Raw genomic sequence first — 18930 nt, 5'->3', positions numbered from 1 at the left:
GAGTAATGTTGCCCTCTAGGGGTTCAGCTCTGAAATCATAACATGATCAATTGGATAGGTAAAAAGTTCCCCAACTGTAGACTTAACATAGATGCCTTGTATTATATGTAATTTATAGCTCAAAGATTTTTATTTTTTTTTTTAAGTTGCCATAAAGCAAGTTTTAGACAGGGAATGAAAAGACTGGAGCAGGACAACTGGGGACCAGGCCCAGCTGAAGCACCAGTCCAGCTGCAGGAGCGGCGGCCTCCATCCAGCAAGATGCACCCAGCATTACTGCTTCTCCAGGTCTCCAAGTGAAATGGAAATTCAGAGCTATACACAAAAATCTGATGTTTTAAACACTGTGATTAAGTCAAACTTAAAAATACTGTGCAGACCAAAGAAATAATTCTGTTGACCATACTCAACCTGTAACGCTCCTCAACATTGACTGCCTCAAAGCTATAGATTAGCTCAAAAGCCAGATTGAAGGAAATAAGCTGGCTAAAATATATATCTTTAGAAAGGGTGCTGGAGAGCCAGGGATGCAGCTCAGCGGCACGGCACCTGCCTGGCAAGCGCAAGGTCCTAAGTTTGATTCCCAGTACCAAAAAATGAGAAAGGTAGTGGAAGCCCAAATAGACACCTCACCCAAGCAAGAGGCTGGGGCCTCAAAATCTGACAGTCTACCCTGCCCAACAGTGCCTGCTCTGTGTGGCAGATCAGGCCCCATCTCACCAGGACATAACCAAGCCACCTGCTCCAATGATCTGCATTTAGCTGTCCTTCAGATCTGCATTTAGCTTTCTGAGCAGGTTAGCTTCCAGGAAGGGCATAGGGGTCACACCCTGAGCTGAAATCTGGTTGGCATCTAGGTGTTGACTGCAAATGTGGCTGGAAACCTTCATCTCTGAGACAGACGCATTCTCAGGGCTGAAAAACCAGCATTCTGCGCTATCTACCCTGACCTATAGGAAATCTCAGGCAACTGCAGTCTTCAGCAACATCCTAACCAGAGCACCCACATCCATAGAGAACCCACTACCCACACATAGGAAATAACTCCCCAAATCCCCATCATCAAAAGAGATGGGAGGTCAAGCTTCGATAGCGCGTATGGATGGGGACAGCTTTCCTCAACTTGCCATGAAAAGTGCCAATCTCTGTACCCTTGTACATGCTATTCCCTCTATGTGACAATACCCACAGCTTTTCTGATGAGCTTTCTCTGCCCCACATCCAGGCACAGAGCCCTGGCCTTACCTCTGTCACAGCATCTAATAGGATGCTTCCGTCTCCTCTCCCTCACTGGGAGCTTCATGTAAGCAGACTACGGTTACCTCTGCAGTCACACACATGCCCAAGCCATGCTCAGCAGTTAGGTAAGAAGCTGCACTGTGTCCCTCACTGGTTCACACATGGACTGGGAGGGGAGGTGTCACTGCAGCCTCTTCTCAGCCCGAAAGCCCTTCAAACCCACCGTGGCCACTCCACCACTTCTCTGCCTGTCCTCCATTTCTAGTTCTACCCCCTCACAGTCCTGGATCTCTGTATCAGCCTAAGACCAGTCTTCCATCCTGCTCCCACACCACCCATCCACCAGGGGTGGCTAGAAAAATATCTTTAAATTTAAATCTGGTCCTGTATGCCCAAAGGCTCATCTTTAACTTTTCAGAGGTTTCTAACAGGACTTTGGAATAAAACCCGAATTTTCCACAAGGCCCTCACGACCTCCTCAACGTCTTTCTCCTCTCCTCTTCCCACCTCCTCCCAGAACACAGCTCAGGCCCTCCAGCACACCCTTCCCTGCCTGGGTCACGCCATGTTCCCTATGCCGTGGCCTTCCACACTTACTGCTCCTAGTCCCTGGAGCACCCTTCCTTTCCTTTCTTTGTCCAAGTAATTACTCCTGCCCTAGTACGGTAGCCCACCCTTATCCATGCTTTTGATTCTGTGGGAAGTGGACAGTGATCCACCAAGGTCTAAAAATATTAAACAGAAAAACAGACAAATAATTCATACTTTTATAATGTGAGCCATCCTGAGAAAATCTCCTATTCCCCACCTCCACTCCCGACACCTGGATCAGCCCTTTGTCCAGCACACACACACTGGACGCACTGTCCACCTTTAGTCACTCAGTAGTCACCTCGGGGATCTGATCACCTGTAATGCAGTGCTTGTGTTCAAGTAAGCTGCATGTAGTGATCCAAAGCTACATCACAAAGTCTGCGTCACCCACTTCGCTTCACGTCACCACACTGACACCACACCAGCATCACCACAAGAAGGTGAATACAGTGCAGATTTTGAGAGAAAGATCACATTCATATATTTTTGTTACAGAATATCATTATAGTTAGTCTATTTTATTATTGTTGTTAATCTCCTACTTTATAAATTAAACTTTATCAATGGTATGTATGAAAAACACAGTATACACAAGGCTCAACACCATTGGGTTTCAGGCATCCCCTGGGAGTTTTGCAACCCATGGAGGGGGGCTCCATTCCTTTGGGAAGCTCTTCCTAACCCTCTAAACTGACTTTGATAAATATTATGTTAACCCAGCATTTTCCCATCCACTCTCATCATTCTATTCCTGTCTTCCACCCTTTCCATCTAAATCAATGGTAAGCTTCAATTTACACAGTGAAAAGGAGGGACTATCACTGCTGTGTATAATGCAAGACACACAGGAAATATTTGTTGAATAAAGGACATAAAGGATCCAGTGGAACCAATGAATCATCTGCCAGGCATCTGTCGAGCCCCTCCCAGGACCTTTCCAATTATTTCTCTCCCAGAACTTCTTTGCAAGCTCCCTCCAAGGGCTCTTTCCTTCTCCTTCACAGGCTCCAGGAATTTTGACTTTTCCGCTTTGATGACTCCCCACACATTCTATTCCACTCCATTCCCTAGGCCCTCTGCCCCTAGTTTACCTGCTGGGAACCTGTAGTTCCCCCAGGAAGATGAGTCCCTAAGCTTTCTAAAGGTTTCACTGCTGCTCAGGCGGGACAAAGGTAATAGTTATTTGTGTGGAACTTCTCACAGTCTAACGGCTCCTGACTCTGCAGATGGTGCTTGGAAAGGTCAGCACCCTGAGGGGAAGGCTCAGCAAAAAGGTACCCTCCATAGAGCTTTCTCTTCTTTGCACTGTAGCCAAGAAAAATACAGGTTTCAAATAAGTAAAATGAGGTAATGCTCATTCACTCCACCAAGCTCCACAGAGAAGTAACTCACTTCCCTAATCACAAAATTTCCATTTTCTAGATCAAAGCTAAGGGTGCAACATACCGAATGAATACTGACTTCTCCAAAGCTCAAGTTAAGACACTTAAATAAACATGGAGACCATGGGCTTTCTCACATGGCCTATTTACCATCTTTCACAGATAATCCTTAAAGGGTTGCTCATCTGATTTCCCAACCCATAAACAAAATCAGTGGCAAACTCAAATCTTAAAAAGTGTCACTGAGATAAGTACCAAAGTGAAGAACATTTGGGGACAAGAGCACAAACAACATGATTGTAGCATCATTACACGGGGCACTGAGTGACCAAGGACAGGACCCACAGTCAGAATCTCTGGGAATTGCTCACTCTGGAGCAGTTCCCATCAAATTCCACAGAAGTCTGGCTCTTCAGTAGCTAGGTCGGCTGGTGGTCTACTTATAATTCATTAACTCAATCTCCCGTTTAGTGACCACCAACCAGAGCAAGAGTACCAAATGCAAGATTCATGATAAAGAATAAAATCTCATCTATTCGTATCTAAAGCATGACTATAAGATACGATGAATATAAAGACACCTAAAGGCCAAACCCTCCATCCATTTCTCTGAACAAACAGCACACATTTTACTCTGCAGCAACAACCAATTCTATATTTGATCTATACTGTTTTGTTTTTGGAGCCCTTGCACTGTAATAATTTATGCCTTTGGTCAGGATTAAAAATTTAAGGAAGGCTGGGGATGCAGCTAAATGGAAGGTATGTACCTAGGATTTACAAGACCTGAGTTCCAACACTAGCACTTAAAAAAAAAAAAAGATGTAATGGAAAACAAGTCAAACAAAATTCACTAGTATTTATTGTGGAGACATGGGCCACTCATGTTGCCTTTGGAAAGAACCACAGAGAAATTTCCTTCTGACAGTGCCAAATAAAACTGGGTTTCTCTTGATTTACTGGCTTGTCTCACCTCATGAGTTATGCAAATCTTGTGTCCACCAAGATTGTTTTTCCTTTTTCCCTTTGGCTACCAGGAAGCTTATCTAAGTAGAACTTTTCAATACGACTTTCTATTCACTAATTCTGTCTCTGTCCTCATAGTACCATCTTACTCCTCTGTACCCGGATTTTACCCCTAGTTTTCTATTTTATTATACTGGACATGTTCCAGTAAGTCACTCAGGTTCTGTGGGGAACAAGAGAAAGGAAGGAAAGGGAACAATCCTTCCCCCATACTGCCGAGAGTGAGATGTTAGGGTTTCACAGGGATCAGGGCCAGACCTGTCTTTCTCTTCCAAGACCAGAGCTGCATCCAAGTCGCCTATGTGCATCTTCTTCATTTCTGAAAGCTTGCTTTCCAAGCTCAGCCGAAGAGCCTTCTCTGTTTCTGCCCCTGCAAAGGCCTTTTCCAGTTCTGCTTGAGCGGCTTTCACATCCTAGAGTTAAATTAAATGCATTTGATGCAATTTTTCAATACAATTGGGAACATTTTGAAAGGAAATTGGATTAAAATATAAATATTTATGACTTTTTCTCCAGCATATTTCCCCTCCCTGAATTGTACTATACATGGAAAGAATCAGTAATAAATACATTTGCCAGCCATTTTTCCCTCTTGTATCCTGAAGTGTAATAGGTATTTCCAATGGAAAAGACTCACCTCTACAAAAACTGTACTTTTGGTTTTGAAAAATCAGATCAATATTTATGACTTCAATGAGAACAAGGAGAAAATGCCCCTCTCAATACTAAACACACATAAATTCCAAAGAGGCACCTTAATCTCCATATGAATTCATCCCACACCCCACTGCCCCCTCACTATTTCTTCCTAAGATAGTGACTACACAATTCTATACACGTACATTTTCTATACCTCCAAGAGATTTAAGTGGCGAAAAACTCTATGTCCTTCCTGAGAGCTGAGCACCAAAAAATTACCTCAACCACATAGGCAGTGTCTGCGTCCAGGGAAAAGAACACAGTGCTTGTGCAAGGGACTGGGGGAGGGGGGGTCCGAATCTCCACAGTTCAGACCCACTGCCTGTGACTGCATCACAGACATAAAGTCAAATCAAAATAGGCTGAAATTCCAGCTCCCCGACTTACCCATGACACAGCTGAAGCTCAGCTGCCCAATCTATAAAACAGGGACAACAATTTTTCCATCAAAGGGCTTCTTGAGACTCTGTCAAAAACCTGTTGCATCATAAGAAGCTCAAAACTGCTGGCTTCTTTCTCACTGCCCTTTCCCTGCGCGGTGCCTCCCTGGCAACATCTGCCCCAGAGGCTCACCCGTCAGTCTTAATGAAGGCTGGAAAAACACATCTCCCATACTCTCAGACAGCAAACAAGAAAGCCTGTTATTTACTGGGTGCTACTAAACGCCAGGTTCTGAGGAAAAGGTTTTTTATACCATATTCGATCCTCACCCAACCCTAAACATTATATACTGAGACAGTACAACAGCACCGAATGCAGATGGCCAGCCAGGCCACCTGACATTTACTGCCCATATGACCTTGATCAAAGGACTTAGCCATTTAGTGCCTGTTTCATCAAGTAGTTATTTTGTAATGGTAACAAAGTTTTATTAAAGGTAGGAAAAGAAACAGGCTCTGCAGAGCAAGTTTGGGCATGGAAAAGTAGGAAAAGAAGTAGCCCTACAGCATGAGGCCACGCTACCATGCAAGAGAGAACACAGTAGCTCATGGTCTATTGAAAAAAGAAAGAGAAAGGAAAGGGAGATGAAGTATCTCCTTCATCAGTCCACTCACAGGGTTGATAAAGTCTAGGTACCGAAAGGGTCTGGGAGGTGCCTCCCCGACGGGTAAGCCCACGCCAGACTGCCGGACTGCCCCTTATTACAATGACCGCTGCAGAGCAGAGGCACCACCCTTACTTCACAAGCGAGAAAGCAGAGACTCAGGCAAGGCACATGCCTCGCCCAAGCTGATAAAGACAGCAAGGGACAGAGCTGAGACCAGGAACCCCAAGCATCAGGAGCATTTCCTGACAAAACTGGGTGCCTGAGTCAACAGGTTCCATCTATTAAACTCCAGGAGCCCCTGCTTCTGGTTCTACTTCTCCCACTTTCGACTTAGATCATTCCTCAGCTCTTTCTGAGCCTCAGTTTCCTCAACTCTACTTTGGTCCTAAGAGCTAAATGCCCCCAAGGGGAGGAGACAAGGCCTGACATGCACAGCATGAAAGGAAAAGTGTAAGCTGAAAAACACTGTACCTGTGTTTTTATTTCCAAAGTGCTTTTTGGTGTCATTAGGCTTTGTATATACTAAAAAGAACCAATGTTTCAAGTAGAAAATTTTAGATGAAACAACTTGAAAGACCAAAAATTAAATAATCCATACAGGATGAGCATTCTTAATCCAAAATATCCAACCTCTAAGGTGCTCCAAAATTCCAAATTTTTAAGCACCAGTATGAAATTACAAGTACAAAATTCGATGAGACCTCAGACAACAAGATTCAGTCAAACTAGGCACACTACATAAATATAAAAACATCTTTGGACTATGTATATAGTATACATATGAAACACAAACGAATTTCATGTTTAGGCTTGGGTTCCCTCCCCAAAATGTCTTATCACATGTATGCAAATATTCCAAAATCCAAAAACTCCAAATCTAAAATACTACTGGTCTCACGCATTTCAGATAAGGACTATTCAACCTGCATTAATGAATGCTAGCTTAAAAAATGGGGGAAAAAAAACTGTATAACATCCAGGAAACAACCTGATTCCTACCATAATCACAGGAAACTCCTAAGAACAAGGAGAAGCAGTTACATACAAGGCCTGACAGAAAAGTCATTCGATGATCATGGGCAATGTGGCTGGATGGAAAGTGGGTACGCAGACAGAACCTGGATGGCCAAGCAGTGGCTCAAAGCCAACAGGAAGGGCAGCCTCCAAGGCTGGCCAACATTCTGTTAAGTCCTCCCTCTTCTCTAGGCCTCCACTTCCTCGTCTTCAAAATAAAGAAACCAAACTAGATAGCAGTTGGTGTTACAGAAAGAGTACAGGCTTTAAAACAGCAGTCACGGCTTTAAAACCGAGATTAAATGGGGCCCTGTTCGTACTTCTCTCCCTGACTCAGTGCCCTCAAATGGGCATGAAGACAACAGTGGTCGGCTTGCAGGTGTGAGTGAGGATTATAAATTACACATACAAAGTGCCCAAACCGGGGCTGGAGCCCAGAGATGCTTCAGAAGGGAGAGGGGACCGCTGTTCCTGCTGTAACAGTGTATAAAAAAAGGAATAAGACTGTCTCCACTCGGTTCTTAACCCGCCGGAAGCAGCACGGTGCCCTTGGGATTTCCAGACTTGCCCCTTCCAGGATGAGGATCCTTTCGGTCAGGCGCTCTTCCACCTGCTGCACCCTCTTCCGAGCGTCTTCTTTCACCTGCTGAAGCTCAGAGCCGCCCCCTTCAGCCAGGCTCTCAACAGCTTTGCTGCAGAAAGAGGAAAAGGGCAAAATGTGTGAAGACGACAGTCTCACAGGCCCAAGGACACAGGGGATATTGGTATCTTGAGACCTTGTCTGGGGGTTCTAGCTGGGGGACACAGCCCTCCTCTATTGGGTGCTCATTCTCCTTAACTGAGCTCACAGCCTCAGAAGGGATGCACATGGAGGGGTGAAGGAGGAAAGGAACACTCAGCCAGCAAGTCAGCCAAATCAACCCTGGCAATCAATAAGGTGACAATGTCACACCCAGACAGCCCTCACATTCACCAGAGGATATTTGTCAGTCATTTCTCCCACTTTCCTGAGCCAAGTTTTTTAAAAATTAAGCTTATATAATTTAAAACATAATAAACAGATAAGAATTGTGCATAATCTTGTCACTTAGGAAACCAAGTCAATATTTTAGTATACAACCTTTCAGACATTTTCCACAAAATTAAAACCATTTAGTACATGTCAGTGAACTGATTTTATTACTTAATACACTATAAGCATCCTTTTGTATCAATAATCTATAACATCATTTCAAAGATTACATATTAATTCACTGTGTGAAATACACTGTGATATATTAAATCAATTCCTTATATTTTAAATTGTTTCTGATTTAACACATTTGTGATAAAACTCATAAAGATCTGAGAACAGTGCCTGGTACAAAGTAAGCATTCAATAAACATTAGTGTCATCGTTTAATATAATAAGCAATGCTATGATGAAATCATCCTTGTATGTCTTCTATCTAGTGACTTCCTTAGGATAATTTCCTAGAACAGGAATCAATGTGTGACAGGGAAAACATAATTCACCTGGAGCCAAATTTCCCACTAGGCAGCTTACAATAAAGCACACATGCACCAGTGGGGTAGGAACAGTGGTTTGACAAACTAACGTGCAAAGAAACAATATGCAAAAAAATAAATTTGCGAGATTAAGGGTTTGTATGCTTTATTTTGTACCAACTGGAGGGAAAAGCATTTTAATGACAGCACAATCAATCTGCGAGCACAAGCTACCACTCAGAGCATGGAGAAGGGAGATTATGCAAGCGTTCTACACTCCGCTCCTGCAACATAAAATGTACAGCACACACTGCTGCAGCACCTGGAATATTGTCTCTGCATGACAATCAGTGCTAGAGATGGCACACCAACACACAGGACCACACTCACTATGCCAAAAGTAAAACACTGCTGGATGTAAGGCTCAACACGCTAAGCGGTCCTCATCAGACTGCTAAATGACTGCAGGTTCCCAGAAAGCAGGATAATAGAGGAAATGGCTCCACCTAAAGCTAGTTTCTCAGAAAAACTGCACGAGAAAAAAAAAAAAAAAAAAAAAAATCTCTTCACTGCAAGCCTCCGGTGCCCTACTTTAGGAGTATATAAAATTTCTCTAAGAGCTGTGTGACCAGACCTTCCTGTGTGAATGTGGCCTGAATGTGACTAAAAACAATGGAAAATCAAGAGGGCCACACGTGCCACCCAAGTCTCAAACAGGAGTTACCCACAAATACTTTACTCACATCCATTTCTCCTTTTATTAGGAAAGCTTCAAAAGGTCCCAGTTTCATACCACACTAAGGGAATTCGCCATGAACAATGAAAGGAAGGAAGAACACAAGCCTGACACCAGAGAACTCTGCTTCCAAATTCCTGCTCTGTTCTATCCCCAGTGTGTCTCTGGGTAAATTACCCAGCCTCAGTAAGTCACCTGTTATACCTCAGTTTCCTCATGTGAAAAATGAGATGATTATCGCTTAGCATTAATGTGCTAACACGCAGGGGGCCTCCTCCTGCCGAAGCTGAGCGCTCTGCACGCTTGGCCCTTCCTCTGAGGGTAGGCGGCTCTGGATCCCACAGAGTTGCTGTGAGAGGCCTCCTGCCACCCCTCTGCTGGGGTCTCTGCTGAAAACAGATCTCCTGGCCGGAACCAAGGCCACTGTGCTCACTTCCTGATTAATGCCATTAAGTGTCTTCAGCCCCCACTCCCTTGGCTCACTCTGGATCAGTGCTTTCGCAGACACACGGTGACTCATAATCGTTTCTGTCACTCAAGGAGCATCACAGATATCCAAAAGAATTCTAAACCAGACAGCCCTCCTGTCTGAGCTGTACGTAACTGGACTGTTGTACTCCTGAATCTTCACTACACATTTACAAATGACTTAGCACTGGGGCTTTCTGGATCCCCCTCATAAAACAGCTCTCTTCTGTGACTCCTACCCGCACCCAACCGGCCAGAGTGCAGGGTCCTATTCCCATCAGCCAGATGGAACCGTGGCGTTTTACAGGCTGAATCACATCTTCTGTCAAGAGGCTGACTACAATTTTTAACAACCACTGGTATTATTCCATTTGTTTGTGTTTTAGTTATACCAATAAAATATATTCTCAATAATAAATGTTCCAACTTTTCATTTATCATCCTTGTATTTTTCAGTTACTGTAGCAATAAAATTTATACTCAGCAGTATGGTACAATTTTCCTCTGCTAATGGAATTATTATTTTTCTGTTTATGTTTTAAAGCTGCAGAGATAAAATTTACTCTCAACAATATGACTGCTTTTCTTTTTAATGTACCCTTACTGTAACTGATAAGTATAATAACAGCAAACCAACAAACAAATATGTTTGCTTCATGGTAAGGCAGAATGGATTCTGCAACTAATCAGACTCATCTTGATTACTAGCTCAGGCAAGTTCACCTCCTCCTCTGGGCCTCAGTTTTCTCTGCATGCAAATGAGAATATAGATTGCCTCACATAACTGTAAAGATCAAACTCAATAAAGTATGTTCCAGACACAGGTGCTAAGCATGGGACTAAGTGGATCTTCACCACTGGTAGTTCCATCTACCGGCCTTTCTGCCTGTTTGCTTTTTGAGACAGGGTCTTGGTATGTAATTTAGGCTGGCAGTGAACTCACTGTGTAGCTCAGGCTGAACTTGCAACAATTCTCCTGCCTGAGCCAACTGCTGGGATTACAAGCATACGCCACCATGCCCACCTTACCCTTTCTTTTCGTGTAGAATATGGGCCAAGAGACAATATTAAGAGGTAAGGGGAAATTCATCTAATCCAGCTTTCCACTCAACACAAAGAAAGAACATTCTACAAACACTATACTCATTACTTCAACATTTCCTCCAATTCTTTCCACCGTAATTATAGTTCTCTAAGGAAAAACTGGAGTTTTTCTTATGAAAGATCCCATTTCAACCCATATGTCCCCACATACACAACCAAAACTGCAACACTGAAAAAGAGAGCCAGAGGCAGCACATGAATAAAAATGTTTTCCCATCAACAGTATCAACTACAGACACACTGTGGATGCTGGGTAGTCACGGACAAAGAGAAAAGCACACTCAGCAGTCACAGGGTAGACCCTGTCATTGAACAACCCTACAGAGGTACTGTTCATAAGCTACATCTACACATGAAAATTGAAAAACAGAACATGAAACTTAGTGCTGGACCTGACATCTGACGTCATGTTCTAGTCACAATTTTGACATTTTGGCTGGGACTCATGGCTCTTCCCTTCCCCAGACCCACATTCCTCCCCTATACAATGAAGGGATTCCGTGACATTTGCACAGTTCCCAGGATAAGGATGCAACATTAATAGATGTGAAGTGCTTTATAAACGGAAAAGTACTACAGAAGGGATGGTCACTGTATGCCAGCGAAGGCTGTGAAGAGGCTGATGTGGAGTGGGGGAGCTGTGTGTGAGCCACCTTTGAATCGTTATGAAGGTGGTGGGAGGGCACTGGGAGGGGCGGGTTGCCAAGAGGGAAGAGATCTGCCAGGGCAAAGTCAGAGCAGCAGCAAGGAGAAAAGTCACAGCATCTCTGAGCTGTGCTTTAAACAAAGAGGTGTTTAGTGTGGAGAGGACACTGAAGAAGTAAAGTCACTGTGAATCACTCTTAAACAGAGCTCCTCATCTTAACCCCAGACAGGAGTTGTCCTTGACATCCCTCTCCTTGTCCAAAACCAAGAGCTGCTGATTCTGCTCCCCATAGTTCTTCCCTACCCACCACTTACTGAGTCCAACACCTAGCTCTCGCCTCACCGCCTGGACTGGCTTCCTAACGCATCTCCCAGGCTCCACTCAGCTCCCTCTGCCACCTGCTCCCCACCAGCCAATGGTCTGAATAGCAATAACGAAACAAGGAAACTTCTTCGTAGTGACACTTGCTTATTTGATCTCAGGATAAAGACCACATTGTTAATGTTCTAGTCTTCTCGCATTTCCTCAGATGTTCCTTTCTCCTTGAAGACCTCATCCATTTACCTGCTTAATCCCTACTTATGACTCAGATTTCAAGGACACTTTTCCTTGCCACAGCTGTAAACTCACATGCTTCCTTTATTTTTCTCTTTATACTTCTCTCAATTTCTATGCATACGTTTATTACTGCAGATATTTTATCATCATCACCACCACTGGAATGTAGGTAACCTCCACGTATCCCCAGCAACCTTGTCCCATGGAACACACAGTAGCTATGTAATAAATATTTCCTGAATAACTTAATAAACCTGGTCAGATCACAAAGGGCTTTCAACAGCAGGCCAGGCACATACAAACTTACACACAGGCCCTCAAGGCCATCTTGCGTGTTGACACTAAGGCATGCACACAAGCCCTTGTGAGTTAGGGTTTCCACATATAAATGCCTAGCTGAAATCAAATCCCAGCCAAGACCTGCAGCAGGCATGGAAATTAGTATGAAACAGATCAAATTCTATTACTGATCTTTAGGTCTGGTAAAGCTGATTCGTTTTACTGCCCAGAGAGTGATGTGCTTCCAAAAAATAACAAAAACCACCCAAAAAAAAAAAAAAAAAAAAAAGCCTGTTAATCTGGTTGTATTTATTAATTCATCTGCTCATTCAGAAAATACCATGTGTCCAAGTTCAGCATAATTCAGAAGACAAGCCTGGGCTTCTAATCTGCTCAAAGCCAACACAGGCCAACTTCCAGCTGCTGGACCTGTGGCAATGAAAAGAATTATCCTGGCCTGGTCTAGAGCAGGGCTGCTGTGCCCTAAGCCAGACTGCATGCTCCTGGCCCTCCACACCCAGCAGGAGCTCTGCTGCCCACTCGGACAAGTGAAGCATTTCCACATAAGCTTGCAGACAGCCCTGGGCAGAGGAATGCTCTCATGCTGCTTAATAAATATCTCCTGAAGTTAATAAATCTGATCAGATCACAAAGGGCCTTCACCAGCCAGGTGGACGCATACAAACTCGCACACAAGGCCACAAACACTCCATCCCTGTCTCAGCATCAAGGCATGTACAGAACCCCATGGGAATTGAGGTTTCCACATGTAATGGGAAACTGAGCAAAACTGAGCACATCGGAGTGTCCTCACTTTTCCCATAAATGCCCTCTGTCACTGCCCCTCCATTACATGCCACTCATCTCCAGCTGTGACATACTTCTCACTAGTCTCTGGGAAGAAGGCAGTGACTTCAGATTCTCAGTGTGTGGCACATAGGTAATTACACGATAACTAGTAATGAATGAATGAAGAACCAACTGATTTATAGGCTGCATTCTTTAAACTATGCTTGTTATTCAAAGACTGCTTGATTACATGAATTAATGAAAATGCTCGTTTTCAAATTTTTTTAAGTAACAGAACCCCTTTCAAACAAACCATTACAAGGAACTCCAGTATCTGTAACAGATATTAACATCAGTTAACTCTGATGGGAGCCACTCCTAATCCCCTGCCTCACCTTCCTGTACCTCCTCAGATATACTTGACTTTTACAGCAAGGAAAATGAATGTCGATTCCCATTCTCAGTAATGGTTTACCAAGGAAAGGAGCTAGACACAAAAGAGTACATATTTTACAATTTCACTTATATAAAATTTGAAAACAGAACTAAGCAATCACAGTAACAGTGATCAGAGCAATGATCATTACAGGGGAAAAGGCTAAGTTCTTGAAAGCAGAGTGGGGTTCTAAGGGCTGGTAATGCTCCACTTCCTGACCCAGATGACTCCACGGCATGTATGGTTCATGAAAATCCATCACACTGTACACTTAGGATCTCTTCACCTTCCATGTGTCAGACTTTAAAAGGTGGTTGCAAAATAAGTAATTAAATAAAAAGTACAACCTCCTGGAGGGTCCTTGAAGGCCAGCTAGAGAACAAATGGCTTAGAAATGCAGTGGTTCTGTGTTAGTGATCAGCCTAGTAGCTACCACAAGAAGCCCTGGAGACTTCCAAGTTTTTGACAAGATGACAGGTACTCACGAGGCTTTGATAAGCAGCTGCTCTTTCTCATGGAGCTCCCTCTTCAGACTTTCTACTTCCACCTTGAGCTCAATGTTCTTCCACACAAGATAAGGAAAGAAAAGAAACAGTGTAAGACACAAGACTTACAATCCCTATAGTGCTTGTAATAGCAGATGTTAGATTCAAAACCCTCATTTGCCCCAAGGCACAGGCAAAAGGGAATTATTAAACACTGGTGGTCTCAAAAGAAAGCTCTGGATTTCTCAAGACTTGGAACAACTATGTACATGTTCTAAGCTCCTAACAGCCAAAGCATTCAAATATCAAAGCATAAATGTCACACGAGTGAGGCTGATTTAAAAGTTCTTTGCCCTCCACCAAGTAAATTTACTCTTTGCTTTTACCATTCCAAGGCAATTACTTCTGGTTGTTTACAATCATGCATGTGATGGCTGCAGCAGTGGGAACACGTTACAACTTACAAAAAAATAATAATGGATAAGTGGAAGGCCACAGCATGGCCTGTCTTATTCCAGTATAAGATTTCAGGGCACTCATTTACAAAAACAGCCACAACTGAATAGGACACTGTGGTGTTCTCCAACTAACTGTCTCTCTCTTAACTCGGAACAAAGGGATTCACACATGGCCCTGGGCTTATAACTCATGTGAGAATCCAAGGACAGAATCTTTGGCAGATGGAAAGCTGTGTGAGACAGTGGAACAACAGTAGGCTTCTGACGCTTCCCCAGGAATGGATCCCAGAAGGAATAGTAGGTGGATTCATGCAGTGGAGACAGTGTTCTGGGTGTGTACTTTTGGAGAGGAATGCTGTAAATCTGAGATTTCTCTCAATTCTCTCTCCTATTTAGAATTTCATGTTGGTTTTACATTCTATACTATAACATGTATATTATTTTAAATAAAAACAACATTGCCAATAAAATTTATCATCTCAAAGGCCATACCTCCCTCCTTCCTCACAAGCAGCCCTAGGAGAGCAAGTATCACAAGTCAAAACCACAGCCAGAGTGAAAAGGTCACAGCACGGAACCAGAATCTCATGGGTTCCAAGTCCAGAAAGAGATCAAAGTAAGTCAGTGCACACTCTTTTATTCATTCCCTCCCTCTACACTTACCAAGCACCTGTGACAGACCTCGCACTGAAGATGGTGGAATAAATAGGACAGGCATAGGCCCAGCCTGTGCACTACCAAGGAATACAAATCTAGAGGTATGACACTATACCTGTCCATAGAAGCACAAATCCAGGAGGTAGGAAAGCCAATGCTATTCCTTTTGGACACCCCTAAAAATCAAGTGAAAAGGCCCACACAACACAGGAGATTTGAGAACATAACTAAGCCAGCAAATGACAAAAGCCTTGATTATTTTTTTTACTGTCACACAAGAACTAAAGAAGTCTGATATGAGGAACAAGTGACCTTTGCATAAAGGATACTGAGCGGCAGTATAAAATGGCTTCAGCAATGCTCTGTGAAAGCTGTAGAAATGCCCTAAAACAGAAGATTCCTTTTCCAACTCTCACAAGGGCAGAGAGCTTCAACTTTGGAGTTGATACAGTATATTCTAAGAGCTCTGTCTTCCGACAAATCAACTGGCACCTCAGCCTACCAAATTTAAAAAGAATAGAAAACGAACATATTCATTAGACTGCTTTGCTCAAGGCTAATATCCCATTCATCAGATACCTCTTTCTATAGACATAAAAGTCCTCTGTATAAGGAATAATATTGGTTAGATCTAGGATCCAAGAGTGGGAGAACATCTTTTCATTGTACAGTCTGTTTTTTAAAACCTAATTGAAAAGGGGAAAAGGGTAATTAAATCTGCCCACCTAGTCAGATAATGGGAAAGAATAACTGAAGCAGCATAGTACCAAAAGATCGGCAGATCTGGGCTCAAAATCCACCTCATACAGTGGTTATCTGACATCAGTTAAGTTACTGATCTTCCTAAGCTTCATTTTCTTCCTGAGCCTCAGTTTTCTCTCTGTAATAGGAGGATAATCTCCACTGCACAGAGTGTCCCAAGAATTACAAAATGACAAACACAAACATCCAAGATGGTGCTTGACACCGTGGGCAATCGACATGCTTTAGCCCAGAAGTTCAGAGACCATGACCATGTAATTTACACATAAAATGCCTTAGACCACTGCAATTTCCTCTGCAATTCTGATTTCACCACCACCCCCTTCCAAAAAAGGAAACATCCTCATTGCCTTTCTACACTCCCCACACACACATACACACATCGAAAAAACTGTGCCTTCAGGAACAAGGGAGCTTTTCAATTCTTGAAAAGGCTCAGGACAGAACAATCCCTCTTCAAGAAAAGTCCATTTAAACTCCTCTGCTGAAACTCAAGGAGAGCTCTTTTTCTCTCTTCAAAAATTTCCACTGGTACAAATTTCAGAGGACAAAAGACAGAATTATTCCCAGGCCAAGGGCTAATCTACCAGAAAGAGCTAAGAAATGGGCACCAAAATATTGTTTGTATTCATGTCTTTTCAAGAAAGCCAAGTTCTTTTTTGAACTTTCAGAACCAAGGGTTGTTTTCAGACAAAGACCTCCAGGTCAAGACTTCAAATAAAAATGGGCTCTTTTTTTGACAGTTCTAGGCAAGCACAAAAGAATACAGAAAAGTCAAACCACAGAAAAACTGACAATCCGAACTCTGGGCAGCCAAAGGAATCCTCCCTAAGACAGTGACGGTAACTGTCAAGCACTGACTGTGTGTGGAGCTTTTCAGCTGTCATCCCATTTTAATCCACACAAATGACCCTGTGACACAGAGATTATCACTCAAGTGTGGGGCAAGCCCAGAGAGCTGAAGCGACTTGCCTAAAGTTACCCCAGTTAGTTGGTTACCAGGATCGATTCCAAAGCCATTCTAATAGTCCATAGCCCATTTCTAAATAATAAATAATTATGAACAGACAATTGAGATAAAGACAGTGAAACAGAATGCTGATGTTAGAAAGAGGGTAAAAGAATTCCTTAACATTAATCATGTGCCTCTTGCTTAATATAATGGTCAGCTGAATAGCTTTATACCCATCATAATCAATCCAAATTAAATGAGAGCACCCTCTGCCTTTTCAAGTTAACTCTGAAAACAAGTATCAGTCAAGTACCTGCTTGAAACGACTACAAGGAAAGAAAAGAAACAGCAGAGTGAAGTGGGCCACTCACAGTTTTATAGATGTGTTCAGTGGGGCCATCAAATTCCTGTTGCATTCTTTCCTCAAGGAAATAGATGCGGAGCTTTAGGTTAAAGTTTTCTTTCTTCAGCTCAGTGATTTGCTGAAAAATAAGCACAGAAGGGTTATCTAAATTAAACAAAAGGCAGAGGTTCCAACAAATAGTACCCACATTAATCCCATAGTTTCCAAGGCTACCAAATGGATTTGAATGTTGAATACTATGGAGTGCTTATCTTTACTAGAAAGTACTTACCTTTGCTATAATTATACCCCCCAGAAGAATTAAGTGGTTCCCAGCAGCCAAATTTAGGATAGTGAATAATGACAGGAGTGAATGATGCTTGACTAAAGAAAGAATTCATGACTCCACACCAATGACATAGGAAGAAAAGAGAAGGGAGAGAGGAATCCCTTTACATAAAAAATTCAATTCATCAGTGTAAAAAAATTAAAGGAACAGAAAATCATCATTAATTGACCTCTATAGTAATAACTGATTAACATAAGAATCATCAACATTAAACAGATGATGAATATACTGTAAAACAATATATTCAGTCTCAAGATATCCTCCCACAGAGGACTTACTGATTACAAAAGAGAAAGCACCATTAAAATTTAGAAATCTTGAAAATAGTCCAGGGTGACAGTTACCTTTGAAGAGAAAGAGTAGGTGGCACTTGAGAGGAGCCAGGAAGGAGGAGACTGATGCTGATGCTTCATTTCTTATCAATGATGATAGTTACAGGAGTGAGGGTTGTTTTGGTTTTTTTTGTTTGTTTTTTTTTTTGACAATCCATTGAACTGTTCATATATGTGTGTGTTCCTGTAGGTATACTATACCTCAAAAGGTTTTTAAAGTCCTATACTTTATGGTTAATTTAAATTATTAAAAGTCAACTAATCTATGGTTATCTCCACTTGGTGATATATTATAGAACCAATAAAAAAAGACCACTTTGTATACTCCTATAGCAAATTTTCTCCACAATATTGTTAAATAAAAACACTATGATATACCACAGCGATACATGTGCACCCATGTTTATAGCAGCACAATTTGTAATGGCTAAATCTTGGAAACAACCTAAATGCCCATCAACTGAGGAATGGATAAAAAAGATGTGCTATTTTTATATAATGCTGTACTAGTCTGTTACAAAGAAGGATGAACTTGAGGCTTTTGTAGGTAAATGGATGCCATTAGAGACCATACTCATAAGTGAAATAAATCAAACTCGCATTTAACATCATATTGTCTCCACAGTGTAAGAAATTGAAAAAGTAAGATCCAAAATCTGTAATATATATATATATATATATATTGTGAAAGGGAAAGAAACTGCTCAAAAGGAAGCAACAACTGAGAAGGGTGAAAGCAAAAAAGAAGGAAGGGAAAAGAAAACATATATTTTATATATGTATTTATATGAAAAATAGCAAAGATCATTATATTACTGCTTTCTTTTAGTTCATTAAAAAAATGGTTTGTGCTTATATTGTTTGAGCAATTATGCATGCTTATATCTTGTAATCTGAACAACTACTTTGAGGATAACAATATGTAATATATTAACCACTGTTAATTTCCTATTATCTCGTTTTGAAATTCTGTATCACTGTTTTTTTTTTTTTCTCTTTAAAATTGAAAAAACAAAATAACACCATGATATACACCACTGGTGGCAAACCTATGGCATGTTTGCCTCAGCTGGCTGTTTGCTATCA

General features: G+C 42.1%; 1 protein-coding gene across 10 annotated transcripts in view; it reads right to left on the bottom strand.

Annotated features, from left to right (window-relative positions):
• The window catches only part of Cdk5rap2 (CDK5 regulatory subunit associated protein 2), a 185376-nt gene that overhangs the window by 136490 nt on the left and 29956 nt on the right, over window positions 1–18930 (bottom strand). For all 10 annotated transcript variants that reach the window (XR_010051176.1, XM_063259938.1, XM_063259943.1 and 7 more), the window contains exons 4-7: window positions 17192–17302; window positions 13992–14068; window positions 7571–7694; window positions 4500–4654 (exon numbers count right to left, since the gene is read on the bottom strand). Coding sequence is in view for 9 of the 10 variants with exons in the window: in XM_063259938.1 (XP_063116008.1) it covers window positions 4500–4654; window positions 7571–7694; window positions 13992–14068; window positions 17192–17302 (467 nt within the window). In the remaining variant the exon portion in view is untranslated. The remainder of the gene's footprint in view (window positions 1–4499; window positions 4655–7570; window positions 7695–13991; window positions 14069–17191; window positions 17303–18930) is intronic.

Source organism: Cavia porcellus, unplaced genomic scaffold (genome assembly GCF_034190915.1).
Source record: "Cavia porcellus strain 051 isolate PalLab524CR breed Dunkin Hartley unplaced genomic scaffold, mCavPor4.1 scaffold_1, whole genome shotgun sequence".
NCBI lineage: Eukaryota > Metazoa > Chordata > Mammalia > Rodentia > Caviidae > Cavia > Cavia porcellus.
Note: the sequence above shows the minus strand (reverse complement) of the source record. Positions and strands in the feature narration are given on the sequence as shown.